At 48.2% G+C, this 18,392-nt stretch overlaps 1 protein-coding gene across 1 annotated transcript in view; it reads left to right on the top strand.

Moving 5' to 3' along the window:
• The window catches only part of LOC142952529 (R3H domain-containing protein 1-like), a 36,408-nt gene that overhangs the window by 12,842 nt on the left and 5,174 nt on the right, over positions 1-18,392 (top strand). The window contains 18 exon segments of the mRNA XM_076094292.1: positions 2,802-2,891; positions 5,756-5,879; positions 7,004-7,082; positions 7,828-7,887; positions 8,069-8,209; positions 8,374-8,482; positions 8,647-8,742; positions 9,127-9,152; positions 9,372-9,425; positions 10,105-10,331; positions 10,439-10,708; positions 11,170-11,297; positions 11,622-11,744; positions 12,491-12,862; positions 12,963-13,092; positions 15,631-15,788; positions 16,216-16,349; positions 18,124-18,227. Of these exon segments, the coding sequence (XP_075950407.1) occupies positions 2,802-2,891; positions 5,756-5,879; positions 7,004-7,082; positions 7,828-7,887; positions 8,069-8,209; positions 8,374-8,482; positions 8,647-8,742; positions 9,127-9,152; positions 9,372-9,425; positions 10,105-10,331; positions 10,439-10,708; positions 11,170-11,297; positions 11,622-11,744; positions 12,491-12,862; positions 12,963-13,092; positions 15,631-15,788; positions 16,216-16,349; positions 18,124-18,227 (2,425 nt within the window).

The raw sequence follows: 18,392 nt of genomic DNA, 5'->3' as shown, positions 1-18,392 counted from the left end.
ATTGGAAATATATAAAGTTGACTTCATAAGCAATAAAACGCACCATTGCTCAATTCAATACACTCAGGCGTTTTGCTGCTGCAGCCTTACTTGGTCTGGTATGACCAGTAGATTAAAGGGGCTAATGATAGCAGATATTGACGTTTAAATGACTACACCGAGCTGGCTTTACGGCACCCGCGCGGCTGTGACACTACGGTTTGGCCTATCCATGTCGTCTTTGAGAGGAACAGTTTGACAACGCACCGGGAGCTGCTCCGCGAAGCTACAGCCAGCTCCCGATTAGCTTATCATAAAGTCTGAGAGACATTAGATTGGTGTCGATCTTCTTATCAAGCAAATTGAGGCGATCTTCAGAAACGATTGGACCGTAATTTCCACTTGTGGCCGCTGTTTAGCAAAAACGGCATCTCCCCCATTTTAGAAAACAAATGAGATTTGAGTTTTTGGTCAAACTTTACACCAAGCAAGTCGCCCTTTTCCTCAATTCTCACCCCCTAAAGCTAAATCTCTGTCCCTCTCCTTTGCACATCTCACCTTAAATCGACTTTGCATGCACCCCTGTCTCCTCCTCCTCATGTTTTTCGTGACCTCTTCAAATGTAGACCTCTTCTTCTGCCCCTTTTCCCTCAAAACTCACCCTCCGCGGTCACACGGGGATATACGCCTCAGAGACACGCCGATGCTCCTGACCTTTTCCCACTCGTCATTTTTCACAGCGGCGGAGGAGCCGAAGTTAATTCCGTCGCGTCAGTGTAAGGGCACCGGTTAAATGCCTGAAATATTAAGAAATAGAGGAGGTAAGAAACGGGGGAGGGAGGGGGGAGCGGCGGTAGGTGTAACGTGGAAAAGCATTCCGACAGAGGAGAGAGAGAGAGAGACTGGGTGACTTTGCCACCATCTGTCTACAGCTCTCCAGCTCCTGTCCTCTGCGGCAGGACAGGTGGCTGGTGGCTGTCCTACTTCTGCTGACTTCAGCCCTTTCCCTTCCCCCCCCCCATTCCTTTATCTCCTGCCGGCATTGTTCGTTTCCCCACCGGCCCCACGCCGCTCAATTAGCCGGTGTAGCGGTGCGCTCACAGTCCCAGCCCTCTCCCCCCACCTCCCTCTCCTCCATACATATTACCTGCCATAGAAAAAAGGGGCGCGGCAGGTCGCTGGAGATTGGGGGGGGGGGGGGGGGTTTCTAGGTGTTATTTGGCCCTCGAGCTCAATGAGAGAGGGGAGGGGTTGTCCTTTCTGATTTCAGAGGACAGGTGGGAAGGACGTGTGTGTGTGTGTGTGTGTGTGTGTGTGTGTGTGTGTGTGTGTGTGTGTGTGTGTGTGTGTGTGTGTGTGTGTGTGCGCGCGCGCATGTTGGGATTAGGAAGCAGAGGACTGGGCTCTGTTACAATTTTGCCTGAGATGGCTCCTGCCAGGTCTCGCCCGCTCCGCCATGCGTGCCACTGAGAGACCTTCTGCTTTACACACACACACACACACACACACACACACAGAGCCAACGGTGCGTGAAGCGCAGAGGCACCGAGCTGTCTCACACGCTGCGGTGGCGGCCGGTCTCTCTTTCTCTCCGCTCTCTGCATCTCACCTCCAGCACCGGGGTCTGATTCACGTGACGGCTAAATGGAGCCGGGAGCAACGCGTAGAACTGACCCGAATCGCTCGCAGCCACATGTCTGGCTTTTGTTTTCTGCTGTGTGTGTGTGTGTGTGTGTGTGTGTGTGTGTGTGTGTGTGTGTGTGTGTGTGTGTGTGTGTGTGTGTGTGTGTGTGTGTGTGTGTGTGTGTGTGTGTGTGTGTGTGTGTGTGTGTGTGTGTGTGTGTGTGGGCGCCACAGTGCAGCCGCTTTGGTAGCATATGCTCTGCAAAATTAATTTGTGCTCCACAGGAAACGCCAAATGCTCAACTTGAGGATTTCATGCCGCGCTAGGGAATTTTTCGCAGATCAATGCGAACACAACAGGAACACACACACAAGTTATTTATTTTTTTGCTGCCTTGGTATGAATTTGTTTAGCTCTTTTTCTGTTTTAAGGAGCAAGTAGCGCACGCATGCACAAAATGTAGGCCGGTCATATTTAATTCAAACTTCTCCACTTTCTCGAAGTAATAATCCTGTTTGCCCGAACCGAGCTTCTGTGGTTTGTTTGATTTCTCCTCCTGTGCATCCCCCCCCCCCCACCCCCCATGGACAGCCCGTGAAGTACTCTAAGGTACGGTACGCTCCGACATGTGCATGCTGTGCAAGGATGCTCCAACCCGTGTAATGTGCACTTTGGATTGCGTTGTGTGCTGGAAGTTGTACCCGTGTTTCCTGTCGAGCACGCTGCTCGGGACGATTTTTAAAGACGAGCTGCAATGTGTTGAGATGCCATTACATGAGTGATAGTGGAGGCTGTGGTGTGAATCATGCCTGGGCAAAATATAAATGGACATGTCCCGTGTGCTTGCTTGCATCGCTTGTTGATGTTCCCACAGGGGGGGAAAAACCATGACAAGGCTTGGGTTTATGTGAAAGTGCGTACTCCATTTTTTTTATTCAGGGTAGTTGTGATCAAGTTATCTGCAGCCAGCTGGTCTACAATCTTTTCAGCCGTCAGTCACTCGGGGAAAGATTTTTATCAGCTGAACTGTGAAATGTTGAAGCTGTATGGTTTGCCTGCAAGAATCGATCGTGCTCGCCGGCTGTTATTTGTTTTTACTCTTGGCCTGTCACTGTGATGATATTGATTCAATTGTGTGTGGTGCGGGCGTGTGTGTGCATGGTTTTAACTGTGCCCACTTACCTGCACCCTCCCTTAGTCCAACCCCAGGCTAAAGCTCGTGCGGAGCCTGGCGGTGTGCGAAGAGTCCTTTCCTTGCCCTATCCCTGAGCCTTCAGCAGCACCTCAGGTAACCGTCTCCGAACGACCAGAAGTGTATTCTCATGAGGGATGTGCTGGTATGCAATTCACTATCCGGCATGTGAAATATTCTGATGGCGACGATACCCTTTATGACGATAGCTGCTAAACTAGAGGTGGAGCGATTTAGAGAGGTGATTTATTACCTCAGTAAACATTGTAAACATGAGTTTATGGTCTCAATCTCTAGTTTCAAGTCTTCTTCAATACAGCATGATGTTCATGTAGTAAATTATGGTCCATTTAGAGGCGGGCTTACTGTGATTGACAGGTTGCTGCCGCTACCAGAGCCAGAGTCATTCCTCCACATTCCAAATATGGTAACTTCTGTCCATTGGTTGCGGAGAAAACAACATGGCGACGGCCCTAATCCAAGATTGCGACGGCGAAATCGAACTTGATGCTTCAAAACGGCCGTCCACAAACCACACTGACTACCACCTCTTATATACAGTCTACTGTATGTCTTCTACTTGAACTTGGTTTAAAGACTCGCGCCGATCTGAAATGAAACCAAACTCCATGATAATATCATGAAATGTTTTGTGCACACTGATGGTAGAGTGAAAATTTGATACCGGCACATCCCTAACTCGCATGCAACCACATCCGGAGCAGAACTCATCCCAGTCATCTCATCCAAACCCCGGTGTGACAAAGGTGGTTCCGCCCACGTCCCCAAGCTACAAGCCCACACGCTGAAGTGCTGACCGGGGATCAGCCCTCGATTACAGCGGGTAGACCTCCAATGCTTGATTAGCAGCCTTCGTCTGACAGCTGTGATTAAATACCCGCCGCTCGATGAAAACATCACATCGGCGAAGTGCAGAGCGCCAACAGCGAGCCGGCCGCCAGTTTGCTAAATCAACTCTTTTATATATTTCTTTCCTCTCTGGAGGAACTTTCTCCATTACATGCCACTCTGCACAGCTCCTGGCATGCTTTCACACACACACACGCACAGGTGTGTTTGTTCCAGGCGTTTCAGCCAGTCAGCAGCGAGCGTCCCACAACCAGAGGGCGGGTTTTATTCCCACAGAGGTCCCGCATCGCCTGCGCTCACACGACGGCCCGTATTACCGCCATCAATCATGTCGGGGAAATTACAATTTCCGCACCTCAGCTGTGGAGCACTCTAATTGAATACTCCCGATATTTCATCCCCGACCCCACCCCCGCTACCCTTATTGGGCCCGGAGTCGAGACTCCTTCTGCAGTAGACTAACCTGGAGGGGTGAGGTAAAGCACTAAAGAGACGAAGAGGGAGAGCACCTTGAGCTGTAAGAACACCGATATTCATTCAGACCTTGATCCAATCTGAACATTTCCCCGTAGTTTGCATTATTGTCTCCGATGTCTAACTGTAAGCGTTAACAAAAGGCTGCACGGATCTAAAGACCGTCCGAGGCATCCCCCCCCCCCCCCCCGCTGTCAACTCCCAATCAACGGCTGACAGTCGAGTTTTTTTTTTTGTTTTGAGACTGACAGGGCGTTCATTACATATTCGTCTTCACGCTGCTTTTCCTTTATCTCGAGGTAAATGGGTGTCAGGGAACAAACGAGGCAGCTCGCAACAGCTGCACATCAACCGGGCGGCTTCCGTGTGATGCCGAGGGTGGCATTGAGTAGCAAAACATCACCGCTTCGTGCCAGGGGAGAAAAAGAAAGACGAAAAAAAAGAATCCTTTTGCTTTGACAAACACACGCACACACACGTATGAACTGGCTGTCACACAGTTTTTTCTCTCTCACAGTCTCGCTGAGGCAATTAGTCAGTCGCGTTCCTCATTAGCATATTACATTTTCACATATATCCAGGAACGCAGCATCTCATTATCTTGCTCCGCAGCTGTTACGTGGATCGAACTCGTGACCTTTTATTTTTTTTTACATCCCCTGGTCATGCGCTGCTCTCCCACCACCAGGTCACCCTCGTCTCTCCTTCATTCATTCGTTTCTCTCACACACACACACTCTGATGTCGGCCTCCCAAAGTGTGCGTTTAATCTACTTTGCGGCGCGCGCCTCTCTTCAGCTTTCCTTTCAGCCTTTTGTAGGATCGGCTGAAAAGCAAATCAGATTCTGCTCTCTCTGTGTGTGTGTGTGTGTGTGTGTGTGTGTGTGTGTGTGTGTGTGTGTGCGCGTGCGTGCGGCGAGGAAGACTGGGGTAAATCAAGGCCATTTTTAATAGATCTCACCAAAACATCTTCCATTCAGATTGCAGCACAGTCAATTTATTGTATTTTTTTACAGCGGAAAAGGGATTACAGCGAACTCTTTTTAAGGACTGAAATGTGCCGTGTTTTTTCAGGTGTCATAAAAACACACAAGCTAATCTGACACAATAATTGCCATATGTGATTTGGAATTTAAGGACTCAGGTTTGGATGAAAGCAGGGGAGTTTATTGCCGTGACCTCTTTCGCCCATGATATTCCTCTAATTAACCTAGAACCTCCAGGCAAGATCATGGAGAATAAAACGCCCTCATATTGAGTGCCTCGTTTGTAAAAGAAACGCCTCATGTCCATTCTTCGATCAGAGCACACTCGGGTCACATTTGGTATTTCAAGCTCTTGTAAAATGCTGCGTGTGTGTGTGTGTGTGTGTGTGTGTGTGTGTGTGTGTGTGTGTGTGTGTGTGTGTGTGTGTGTGTGTGTGTGTGTGTGTGTGTGTGTGTGTGTGTGTGTGTGTGTGTGTGTGTGTGTGTGTGTGTGTGTGTGTGTGTGTGTGTGTGTGTTAACTAACACAGCATTTAATAAACACCTCGGCAAGATCGGTTTCAGGCGTGAATCAGTCTGTTTTTTTTTGTTTTTCTTTCCTCAATCTGAGTTTCTTTTTGCCCGCCGAACAGGATGGATTGCCCCTCCAGCCCTTTGAAAAGGAAGAGCGAGCCGCGCAGAACCAAGCGGAGAAAGAGGACAGCTGCGACAAGGCGGACAAGCCCGAGAAAACGCCGAGAAAGATGCTGTCGAGAGGTGAGGAAATGTTGTCGAAACCGCAGCGCTCGCTTTCAGAAGGGTCCGCGTAGATTTTCGGTTGTGAGGAGACCGCTGTCGGGGCGTCACAGTCTCTGGAGCAGAAATCTTCCCATTAGAACCTCGGCTTTTCTTTACATCAGGAACACCTGGGGCCTCATTTATAAACATTGCGTACCCCGTGAAAGATGCATGTGATTTTTTTCCCATCCCAAAAAATGGAATTCATACATAGAGAACTTCTATTTTTAAATAGAATCACACTCTAGATCTTTTTATATATATATATATATATATATATATATATATATATATATATATATATATATATATATATATATATATATATATATATATATATATATATATATATTTTGGTCGCATGCGTCACTTAAAATGAAGCCAGATGCTTTAATGATAATCAATGTCACTTCTCATCCTTATAATTATATCTTATACCAAAAGTAAACTTTTTTTCTTTTCTTTTTTTCGTCAGTGCCCTCAGGTTTGTCCGAAAGCGCTCCTGCGTTCGAAATGATATCTCATTACGGGCCGATAATTGCCGTGATTCAGTTAATTGCGACGAGCTCAAGGTGTTAAGCAATTATACGGATTCCCACAGGCGGAGTAAAAGGTGTCTGCTTCGCCTCTGCGGAGCAACACCGCTGATGAGGCAGCCACCAATTATAGCCACCAGACACCCGCCCAGTCCCCCCCGACTCCCACCCATGGGTCCCATCCTTTTTGTCGCTCCTACATGGGCTTTTTTTTTTTTTGGTGTCAACTTCGTTACCCGACCACTTCCTCATTTCATAAATGGTTCAGCTGGCAGAGCTCACTGCTGCTGATACAAGCTGCCAGATTCATTTTTTTTCTTCCATATTGGTCACACCAATAACAACCACTAAATAGCAATGTCACCCTCAGACGTGTGGTCTGACTTTTCCTTTTTTTTCTTCACAAATAGTTGAATGACGGGCGTTTTATTGTTAATTTGTGGCGATAACGGGCCGGAACGTATTATTAATATTCGTATGAATGACATTATATTCAGAAAATTACGTTTGTAGCAGCTAACTTTTAGGGTGGAATCTCTGAACGTCATGTGTGTCTCTCTTGGTTAGATTCCAGTCAAGACTACACAGATTCAACTGGGATAGATCTCCACGAGTTCCTGGTCAACACGCTGAAGGGCAACCCCAGGTACGCTTCACACCCACACCTCAGAGACCCCCAGGAGGTCATCGTTTGAGCGTAAAGCCCCGGTCCCGCCTGGAGTACTGAATGCATAGTCTACCTTTACGGATATTGTACACTGTGATGTTTAGTTCTTTGTTCAGTGTTAAGTATTGGGTGTACTGGTGGAGATGCAAGCATAGGCTATTTATTTATTTTACACACATGATTTATTCATCATGGAGTTTATTTTTTCTAAATCCTTGGTTAATGATACTGTTTTGACAAAAAACAGTAAATTGATTATTTGACCTGGAAGACGTTGAGATCCCTGACTGAGCTTGAATTGCCTCGGTAGTAAAGGAAAGAAAAAGTCCCAAGGGTTTGGGACGTAGTGTTCAGGGTTTGGGATGTAGTGTTCAGGGTTTGGGATGTAGTGTTCAGGGTTTGGGATGTAGTGTTTGGGACGTAGGGTTCCGGGTTCAGGACATTGGGATCGGGCCTTAGAGTAGCTTGATCCCTGCTGGCTAGCATGCTAGCCGTTAGCTTTCTAGCCACAGTATTCACCAACTAGCCCTATGAAGACACAGAGATGGATTTTATTGTGCTACTTTCTGCTGTGACCGGGCCTTTAGGGAACTCACTACTACTATCTGATCATTGATTATGTTTCTTATGACCTAACAAGTAATAACATAAATGATTATGAGCCCAATTTTTGCGTTTCAGATGTCTCAAAAACAACCTCAATGTGTGTCATTTATCTATTTAGGGATCGAATCATGCTACTGAAGTTGGAACAGGACATCTTGGACTTCATCAGCAATAATGAGTAAGACACAATGATTTAGATATTATTTAGCAGCTGACCTTACTATTGCCTATGATCATGGAAGTCTCCTTTTAGTGTCTTTGGAAGTATGAAATATTGATCAACATTACTGAAGTAGTAGTGTTGGTGTAGAACAACAGACTTCTACTTATCCGTGAACCGCCTCGGTGTCTCCCTCCAGAAGCCATAAGAGAAAGTTCCCACCCATGACGTCCTACCACAGGATGCTGCTCCACCGAGTGGCCGCCTACTTCGGCATGGACCACAACGTGGACCCCAGTGGGAAGTCGGTGGTGATCAACAAAACCACCAACACTAGAATGTGAGCCCCTTGCACTACACTGTCCTGAATTTAAATGGTCGCAGCCCATCGATGGATCCGTAAAGTTTGCCTGTTGGTGAACATATGTTCGCTGTCAGCGTCTGCTTGAAATTAAGCCGCCGCTGAAAACTTGTTTATCTCCCCCTTTCCCCACTCACCGACAGACCCGATCAGAAATTCTCGGAGCACATCAAAGACGACAGGGCGGACGATTTTCAGAAACGCTACATTCTCAAACGAGACAACTCCAGCTTTGATCGCGAAGACAGCTCGGTAGGTGTTTTATTTTCGTGTGTGTGTGTGTGTAAGAATGTTTTTTTTTGTTTTTTTCTACCAAGCTGTCACTTTCATTTCTGACATGTTGGTAAGAGTGGGACAATCTGGCGTCCCTGACATTTGTGTGTGTGTGTGTGCGTGTGTGTGTGTGTCCTCGCCAGATTCGAATGCGTTTGAAAGCTGACAACAGGAGCAAATCGATGGAGGAGAGGGAGGAGGAGTACCAGCGAGCCAGAGAAAGGATATTCGCACATGATGTGAGAGCTGTTTGTGTAGGCGGGGGAGGGAGGAGGAGGGGGGGCATGTTGCACAAATCTTTGTGTCGTCTCTATTCATGTGCAAATTCAGTCGCATTTCTCGCTACCAATTACCGCCGCTGGATTTATGAATTTATTTTTTTCTCTCTGATGTGGAGCCAAATCTATCAAGTCCAAATTTTACAACCAGACTTAGTTGAGCAGGTGCGCCGAGGTCCACGTCAACGCAGCGTCACATATCTTTACATGCAGTAAATAAAACTGACTGACGCTGTAGCTCAAATGATCATAACGCAGCTTTCAGCGAATGCAAAGAAGAAGAAAAAGTATCTTGAAAATGCCAACAAGAACAAACTGAATTGTGATTTTCTTTTCCACCCACAGGGAGATCACTTCATACTAGATCGGAGGTAAGTAGTCCCATGATCACTTTGCTTCACCTCTCACTGACTCGTGATTTTGCTTCCAAAAAAGGCTCCATCTACTAAGGATGATATATTGTCAGTTAATTGGCCAATAAGAGAGCTGAAGCTCTTCAGATGGCTTTTCCTTTTTAAATGATGTTCCATCCTGTTCTTTTTTTAAAATGGTGGATATCTCATTCTCTCTCTCTCTCTCCTTCCCCTCAGCGCTCAGGATGAAGGCGCATGCATGAGCACCCAACAGAGGCGGCAAATGTTCAGGTAGGTCCGCCCCCCCACCACCACCACCCACCACCCTCCGTCACACATCACTCAGCTCCTTTTCAGATGGCTGCGACCGCAGGCGGAGAGAGCCCTTTGAATCGCCGTGCGCCTTAATCGGCTTGTTCAGGAAGCAGGAGTGCTGATCTAAGGATTTGGGGGGGGGGGGTATTTTCGCCGCTCGGGGAAAGAAGCTTCTGTTAAATGGGATTTTCTGCCCGTGTGGGACAGCCTATTGCAACCCCAGAGCTCGCCGATTACACCATGAGTTTATTTTTGAAACGGCATCGTTTCTTGATCACGCTTTGCAGAGTGCAGTCTCGAGTCATCTCAAGGCTTTAAAATACAAATACATCCGTTCTTTCTTGTTTTTAACAGTTTTACGCAGGTGTCTGCTTTAGGTTTTGTGTTTTCCATTTATAATATTGTGGCAAAAGATTGGTAAAATTTCAGAAAGCCCCAGTGAAACGGTAGTAACAACGGTTCAGTTACAAGAGGGATTTTAAATCAAATCCTTCACATTTCATTGGACCACGAAAAAGTGGGCGGACTTAGAATGTGGCGCAATACGGAGCAACATAAATATGTTAAATATACAAAGAATTGGATTTTTTTTAAAATATATTGTTAAAAAGGTGCACAATATAATCTAAAAGGGCTTTTTTCCATTTCATATCAGGTTACGGGCCGGCCGGTCGGGCGCCAGCCGCCAGAGTAGCTCCGAGACGGAGCCGCGGCACGGCGAGCCGCGGCCGTGGAGCAGCACCGACAGCTCGGACAGCTCCAACCGGCTCGCCCCGCGGCCCGCCATCACCAAGGCCAGCAGCTTCAGCGGCATCTCCCCCGCCCTCGTGCGGGGGGACAGCACGGCCAGCAGCAAGAGCACCGGGAGGCTCTCCAAGACAGGCAAGACTGAGGCCGATCATTTACCCGCAAGAGATGCTCCTCCTCCTCAATTCTGAGGAAACGCAGGACGCAGATGATAATCTCGTTGTTTTCCCTCCTCCCCTCAGGCTCGGAATCGTGCAGCAGCGTCGGCTCTTCGTCCAGCTCACTGTCCCGTCCCCAGCTGCCTCTCCCGGTCTCGGCCCCGTCCTGGTCCAGCATCCCCAGCGCCCCCTTGATCCACCCGGCCACCGACACCCGAGGCTCCGGGCGCCCCGAGGTGATCAAGAGCGTCCCGCCGCAGCCCCAGTCGGCCGCAGACGCCACCAGCTATTACGTGTTGCCGCTGGAGGCCTCGGGGATCCCGCCCGGCAGCGTGCTGGTCAACCCGCACACAGGTGGGTGATCGGGGAAGATTTCTATATCCAAAACTCCCTTCCACCAAATCACAAAGTCCCACGAAGGCACAGGAATTCTTTTCTTCTTATTTTTCTTCCTCCTGTCCTGTAATTTTCTGGTTTCACCGTGACTTATTCATGAGATGGTGACAGAATCACAGATTGGCATGGAGCTGCACTCAGTTTGTCTTTCAGTGTCCACACCAAAGCATGCTGATCAAAATGCACCCAACAGATGGGAGGAATCTGTCAATATTCATCACGGGGCCAGTTGTAGACTTTTGAGCCGCAATTTTCAAACGCCGCCAAGGTTGTCGGCTCCCGCTGCCTCTCCCTCTCTCATGGACCACGTCCGGGCGTGTCCACCGGCAGAATTCAAGTGTTTCCTTCCGTGTGATGATGAATAGTTTGTGTACACATTTTTTTTATTTTTTCTCTCTCTTCTGAATTGAATTGGACAGGCAAGCCTTTCATCCACCCCGACGGCAGCGCAGTAGTTTATAACCCGGCCTCCGTGGCCCTCGCCGCTAGCAGGAACCCACAGCAGGGCAAAACCCCGCAGCAGCCGGCCAATCACCTCCACTCCCAGGTCAGTGGGCGGGGCTACATTTCCTCAACCTCATTCTAATTAACTTCATGTTAAGTGTTTTTTCTAACTTCCACTAACCTCACTAACTAATAGTGTTGAATTGGGAGCTGATAGTAGGACGGTAGGAGCTTCACTAAGTTTGATAAACCCCTCCCACCAGAAGCTCTCCTCAGTCAGGCCTCATCCTAAAGGCCTTTTCCCTTTGCAAAAATAGAAGTGACGACATAAAAGGGGTTTAGCAAACGGTCAGTTGAGGCTCCCACCGATTTTTACCAGCGTCCTTCCTCCTGTCTCATCTCCGTCCCTCTGTCCTTCCTTCCTCAGCCGATCTGTCCTCCTCTCCAGCTGTCCTCTGAGCCTGTTAACAACCCAACGGTCTCGTATTCTCTTCCTCCTCTTCCTCCTCCTCAGTTCCTGCCCGTCTGTCCTAACCAACAGTACACTGTGGTACAGAACTCCTTTCTTCCATTTTATTATTCTCCCCCCTCCTCCCTCCTGTCAGACCTGGCTCTATACGTGTTTGTTATTTGCTTTACAAAGTTATCTTTTTCAGTTTTTAAGTTGTGAATTTGGCAAGCAGAGTTTGGTAGCCACATTCAGCGTAGCTCTCACTGCATATAACTGGAGGTTTGGCTCAACGCGAGTCTTATTAATGGTACCTAACATCAAGCATTACCTCGCCCTCTCAAACTTCAAAGCACACCTTTTTATTATGCCGCCGCTCAACTATTCAGTTGGTGTTTCTCATCGGAAAGGTGCATCTGAATCCAGCCGGAGCCGGCACCCATGTATATAGATCATGCATTCACTTGACCTCATTTCTGACCTGGTTTTAGTGAAAGACATGCCTCTGCGACTAATTACGCCCGTGGAAAGTTCCATTAATATTTAATTCATCACCAGATGTTGGCTCTGAATAATCCATGGCAAAAAAAAAAAAAACACCATTTTATTTTCCAACAACATGTCAGAAGTGACCCAGACTGGCGCACCGCGAGATAAATAGCTCGCTTTTGGACTCTTGGTCCCTGCAGACCCCAGGTCAGATTTAGACTCCCTGCGTTTGTTTAAACCTCCAAGTGAGAGTCAATTGAGCAAATGTCTTTGCACGTAGCCGACCGTATTGATCGGCGTTCTGAGCGTATTTAACGATTAAGACGTTTGTTAACGCGAAACTCTCTCTCTCTCTCCAGCCCGACGCGCTCAACGCCCAGTTCAGTCACATGACTCTGGCGCAGCAGCCGCCCAGCGACGGCGGGGCCTCGGCGGCGGACGCCCGCCACTATTCCGCCATGTACCACCACCACCACCACCACGCCTCCCCCATGGTGCTGCAGGGAGCACAGCAGCAACAGCAGCAGCACCAGCAGGTTGCTAGCTACATGGTGGCGGGGCCGTCGGGGGGACACCCGGGGTTGCTGCAGGGTCAGCCCGTCCCGCTCCCGACCCCGGGCCCCAACCACGTGTACCCCAGCTCCACGCCGGGCCCCGCCGCTTTCCCGGGGTCCGCGCTGAACCAGCAGCTGCTCCAGCAGCACGCCTACATCCAACAGCCTGTCCAGCAGGTAGGGGGACGTCTAATCCCGCAGCTTTAAGACCAATCCTCCACGTGGATTCGAACGGTGTCGCACAGCCCTTGAGTTTCCTTTTGTCGTGTCTTTCCAGATGTCGGCGTGCTACTGCTCGTCGGCCCACCACCCGCACTGCTCCGGCCAGCAGCAGCAGCACTACCGGCCCCCCGTCAACCCGCTGCCCTACAACTGCCCTCAGAGCCAAAGCCTGCCCCAGCAACAAGGTATGAACACGGCCGCTTTAAAGAAGACCCACGTTAAGAGTGTTTTCTTAAGAGATAATCTTAGTTATTTTCACACAATTTGGTTAAATTGGTTAAAAAAATGAATCTGTGAGAAATGAGATGGTGAGATCACACTCTAAGTTACGCTCAGCCGCCCAAAAAACACTTCAATCAACATTAAATCTTATTCAGAGTTGTGTTTTATGACAAAAATGAGCAGGTTACCCTTCATTTCTCGTGATAGACCAAAGCTCATTCAGCTTCTTCAAGCGTGGCTTTGAAATAGTTAACACAGAAGAATCAAAGGAGGTTTTAATGAACGGGATCTGCGGCCTCTGATGCCGAGCGACTGGTTCTCCCTTAGAATTCTTAGCCTCGCCGCCGCATCAAGAGTCGCACTAAATCAATAGGCTTTGACTTCTTTCTCTCTCAGCTCTTAGATTATTTGTTGTTCTCGTGTGTTTCTTCAAAAGGGAGTCCGACGGACAAATATTTCCCCTTTTCTTTCCTGTGTTTCTTGTTTTTTCACGAGCTCATACGTCTCCCGGGAATCATCCACTTGATTATTCTGTTTTTCTTTTTTTCGCCACAGGAGATGAGATTGTTAGCTCCTGCTCGGTCTTCCTCACACACGCACGCGCTCTCGCTTAACTGGATGTGATGTTGCCCACGATTGTGACTCTTGTTTGCACGCACACACACACACACACACACGCGTCTCTGTAAGTGGCTGCGGCACTATTCTGTCATCTGTTGGCAGCAAATGCGGCTTCCCTGCTGGGGACCCGGGGAATAAGACAGTGGACAAATGAAGCTGACCTACAAAGGCAAAGGACAGCAATTATTTCTCAGGGAAAAAATGACTTCAGTGCCTTGTTTTTCCATCCTTTTTTTGTGCATTAATAATAAAAAAAAAAGATATATAAGACGACTAAAGGTGAAGATATTGCAGCACGGGGTGCGCACAATAAATCAGTAATCAGCGGGGATTCTCTGCCGGCGCAGTCGGGGGTCCACAGAGACACCTGTGAATGTTTCCATCGCCTTGCATCAGACAGCCGCAGGGCTCCGGCTGCAGTCATGGTCATTCTGGGAAAAAATGGTATTCTATGCGGAGCGCTTGTCCTCCTTCCTCTTCATTGTTCGGTAATGATTGACTTCATTTGTCATTGCCAGGAGGACGATGCCACGGACCTTTTATTTTCTCTAAAGGAGCGATGAAAACATCATCAAAATTGAAAATGGTGCTTCTCTAATGTTGGGATTTGCTGCTTTTCCTTGTCATCTATGATAACAGAGTGAATAGTTTTGGGTTTAATCTTAGTAAAAACTAAATATCATTGCTAGAACGAATATATGGTAAAGTGTACTTTCAATCCTTTCAAGGATTGATGAGATGCATACTTTAAATGTTACTTGGAAACAGTTCAAATGCGGCAGGTAGACGGCTGTCTGTTCTCTGTTTGGGCCTTCCTCTTGAGTTCCTAACGGCCTCCGGGGCCTGAAGTCTGATTGGATACCAGAGTGGAAGCACGCCGAGCCCGAGAGGCGGGATGCGGGGCCGGGACGCTGTCTGAGAGACCTCTATGAATCTCACAGTGAACCGGTCTCTTTTTCAGCCCCTCACTCCCTCACCCTCGTGGGACACGCGGGCCCGTCTCAGTCGGCAACAAGGTAACGGAGGACCGAGCAGGAACGTCCTCGGTGTAGAAGTCCCAATCTGCCGGCCTGCTGGAATGGAATAAAACGGGGAGGGGGGGGGTTTGATATTACCATCATTTCATGCTCTGTTTGTGAGTGAAGGTGGGAGACGAGGGTGGATGAAAATAGTCCCACCCCCTCCTCGCCGAGCACTCTCATTGTCTAGTTTTAGTTTTTTCTCTCCCAGGGCGGCAGACTGTAAAGACACCTTCACAAAAGGACGTCCTCTCCTTTTTGTCCATTGGATTACTGTGTGTGTGTGTGTGTGTGTGTGTGTGTGTGTGTGTGTGTGTGTGTGTGTGTGTGTGTGTGTGTGTGTGTGTGTGTGTGTGTGTGTGTGTGTGTGTGTGTGTGTGTGTGTGTGTGTGTGTGTGTCACACACGAGGGATGCTATTTTTCAGATGTCTCTTTTTGTCACCTTGACATTTAAACGTTCGATCCCCCCCTCCTTCCCCCTCAGGACGGATCCGCGTGACTTTGTCTCCTCTGTGTGCATTCATTTTCCGTCTCTAAATGGGTTTTTAAGCAGTGCTATAGAAACGTGTCGCCACCTCTCTGTTTACCCCGCTGAACCTAATCGCCCGTTGGAGTGGAAGCGGCCGGACCCCTCGGGGGTTGCAGGTTCAGGCCGCCCGCAGGCAAAATCAAATATATCGACTTTCTCATTTATCCCCGAGTGCCTCAAACCTGCTCGACTTCCACCGTCTTTCAATCCTCCTCAAATGTCCCTTTTTGTGAATGTGAATATTAATGGAAATGTCTTTGTTGTCATCGTTCCCGTCAGTGGTCTCCTTTTCATTCGGTCACACAGCGTTGTGCCTTTTTCTCTCGCCTCAGTGCACCAAGCCATGATGCCCAACCCGGCGTCCAGCTACCAGGCCATAGTGGGCATGCAGCCGACGTCCAGCCTGGCTCTCACCGGCAACCAGCAAAGCAATATGGGCAACCAGATGCAAGGCATGATGGTCCAGTACAATCCAATGCAGTCCTATCAGGTACTTTTTGCAAGCTTTCACTTCTGACGACGTCTTCAGCTCGTTTTGTTCGAGCTTCAAAAGATAAAAGCGTGCGCTCGGTATTAATTGGAGAAAACCAGCGTTGGCTTTTGAGTTATTTGTCCTTAAGATTAGAAAGAATACAAAACGATGCCCAAGTGGCTTCAAATGTCCGATAATGAGGAATGCATAAGTGTGATAGAAGAAGCCTTCTCCGTGGTGCTTTTATTTTGGTATTCATAGCAAGGGAAAATCTCAAAAATACTTTTTTTTGACTTTATTGCTTTTATCCAGCAAAGAAAATGATTATTTGGCCTCTTCTTTTACGGTTATGTGCTGGAATTAGCCAATAAAGCCAGTTTTCTCTGGTTTTGCTGCTTTATTTGCTTGATTTCCATGATCACCTTTTTAATTTGTTTTCCTGCAGCAGGTTTCTGTGCCACAGCAGACGTACCAGCAGCCAGTGTTTGTGTCCTGTCAGCCGGGACAGGGGGCAGTGGCCATGGCCGGCATGCAGCCCTGCTACAGCCTGCTCCCCCCGAACCAGCACACCACCATGAGGTACGGCGTCCAATCAACAGCCGGCACTCTGCGCGCGTTACTAAGGCAACAGAAAAGACAAACGAGCTTCATGACTCGCTTGAGATCATTTTTATTGAAACAGGAAGTCTCATGGAGATCGGAACTCTCTTTTCAAGAGAAACCTGTGTACAATGGTTCCCCGTTAAATGAACAGTTCCTTCAAAATAAAAGCACGATTTTCATTTCAAAAGGTTTCATTCCACTCATAGGGAGCCCAGTATGAAGCAGTTTGAAGATCAAAGTTTTATTGCATTGATGCTTTAATATATGGGAGTGATTAGTTTACCATGACCCAGTTTACATTGATCCATTTAAAAATCATTCTGAAGGACTTTTAATGAGACCTGATAATAAACCCGCTCTTGATTTATGTCCCTCCTTTTATTAAAGACGGTCGCTAATAGCTGACGTTGCTTCAGTTGAAACTCGATCGGCTCGCCTGTAAATGTACTTTGTCCCAGAAACCGATTTGCAGGTACGTGATGCTGCAGGTGCCTCTTATTTATAGACCTGACGGTGAATCCCCAAAGCCTCGGAGTCAAGGTCATCTTTATTCACTGTGTGTGTGTGTGTGTGTGTGTGTGGGTGTGGGTGGGTGGGTGGGTGGGGGGTGCTTGTAGCTGACGAACGTCCTCTCAAAGAGCCTTCCCCCGTCTTCCTCCGGTACTCTGCCGCCCGCTCTCATTACGGGCTGATTGATAGAACTGGTTCACCGAAAAGCAAAAACATGTAATTAGCTCCTACCTCCGCGGACCCAATCAATCTGGATGCCGGTGTAGGGGAGCACCGCTGGGATGCGCTCGTACACATGACAAACGCCAGAGAAACAGCCATGTACGTTAGTCGTCACCTGCAGAAAGAACAATGTGTGCACACACACATGGGAGAGAGAGAGAGAGAGAGAGGTCACCCTCTCTCATTGTCACAGCTGTAAAACGAGGCTGCCTTAGTAGGGCAGTCGGCGTGGAAAAAACATGATTTATGCGGCAGCGAGTTTTCGAACAGCTCAGCGTTCTCCCCCGAGGCCCGGCTGTCCACCTGCAGCCCGCTTTCTCACCAGCTGGACACGAATCCCTGCAGGCGGGTTTGTTCACAGAGCCGAGCGCCTGCTTTTGCAGATGGAGTTGAAAGTTAAATTTCAAATGTAATACCCCAGCTGCAGGGAGACGTATACGTCTGTGCAGGTTTTTAGAAGTCCTCTTTTAATCACAGAGGCGTGAGCGTCGTGTCGGACTACTTCTTCTTCAGGTGCTGAGGCTCTGGAGTACATGATGCACTGCTGCTGCTGACAGATTTGCCAACATTTAAAGGGGACATATATTTACTTTTAGGTTTATATTTGGGGTTTATACTAGAATATGTCTACATGCTTTAATGTAAAAAAAAAAACTAAATATTTTTCTCATAATGTCTGTCTGAATAAACCTGTATTCACCCTCTTCCTGAAACGCTCTATTTTAGCGCCTGTCTCTTCAAGACCCCATCCCGTAATTAGCCCAGTCTGCTCTGATTGGCTCGCGAGAAATATACAGGTCACCATTCCGAAGGTAGTTACAGATGAGGGCGGGACATTCTAATGAGCCTACATGTGGCATAGGAAGGGGAGCCAAATCTGATTGGCTTGTTGAATCACATGTTTTCTGATCCAGGCCATTAATTGGTTAATCCACCCTTTCAATTCAGTCCTATTTACCTTGAACGCTGCAGAAAGCCCCGTTGTAAAACACTTCCTTTTGTGTATTCTCTCTCGCAGCTCCACGGTGAGTTTCCTGCCCGCCCAGATGATGGAGCAGCTCCAGTTTTCTCAGACCTCGTCCCCCTGCGTCTCCCAGCAGCACCCAGGCCAGCAGTATGCAGGTACGTCCCCCCACCCTGGAGCTGCGCTGGGATTAAACAGCCAGTAGGTCGACCGTTGCGTCGACAACAGCGGATAAATGGACCAAGGCGACATATTGGTAAAGTTCTAATAGATATATAGGTTAATCAGGGGCTAGAAATAAAACAAAAATATAATTAAAAGCG

This window comes from Anarhichas minor, unplaced genomic scaffold (genome assembly GCF_050575085.1).
Source record: "Anarhichas minor isolate MPS153535 unplaced genomic scaffold, ASM5057508v1 ptg000018l, whole genome shotgun sequence".
Lineage (NCBI taxonomy): Eukaryota > Metazoa > Chordata > Actinopteri > Perciformes > Anarhichadidae > Anarhichas > Anarhichas minor.
Note: the sequence above shows the minus strand (reverse complement) of the source record. Positions and strands in the feature narration are given on the sequence as shown.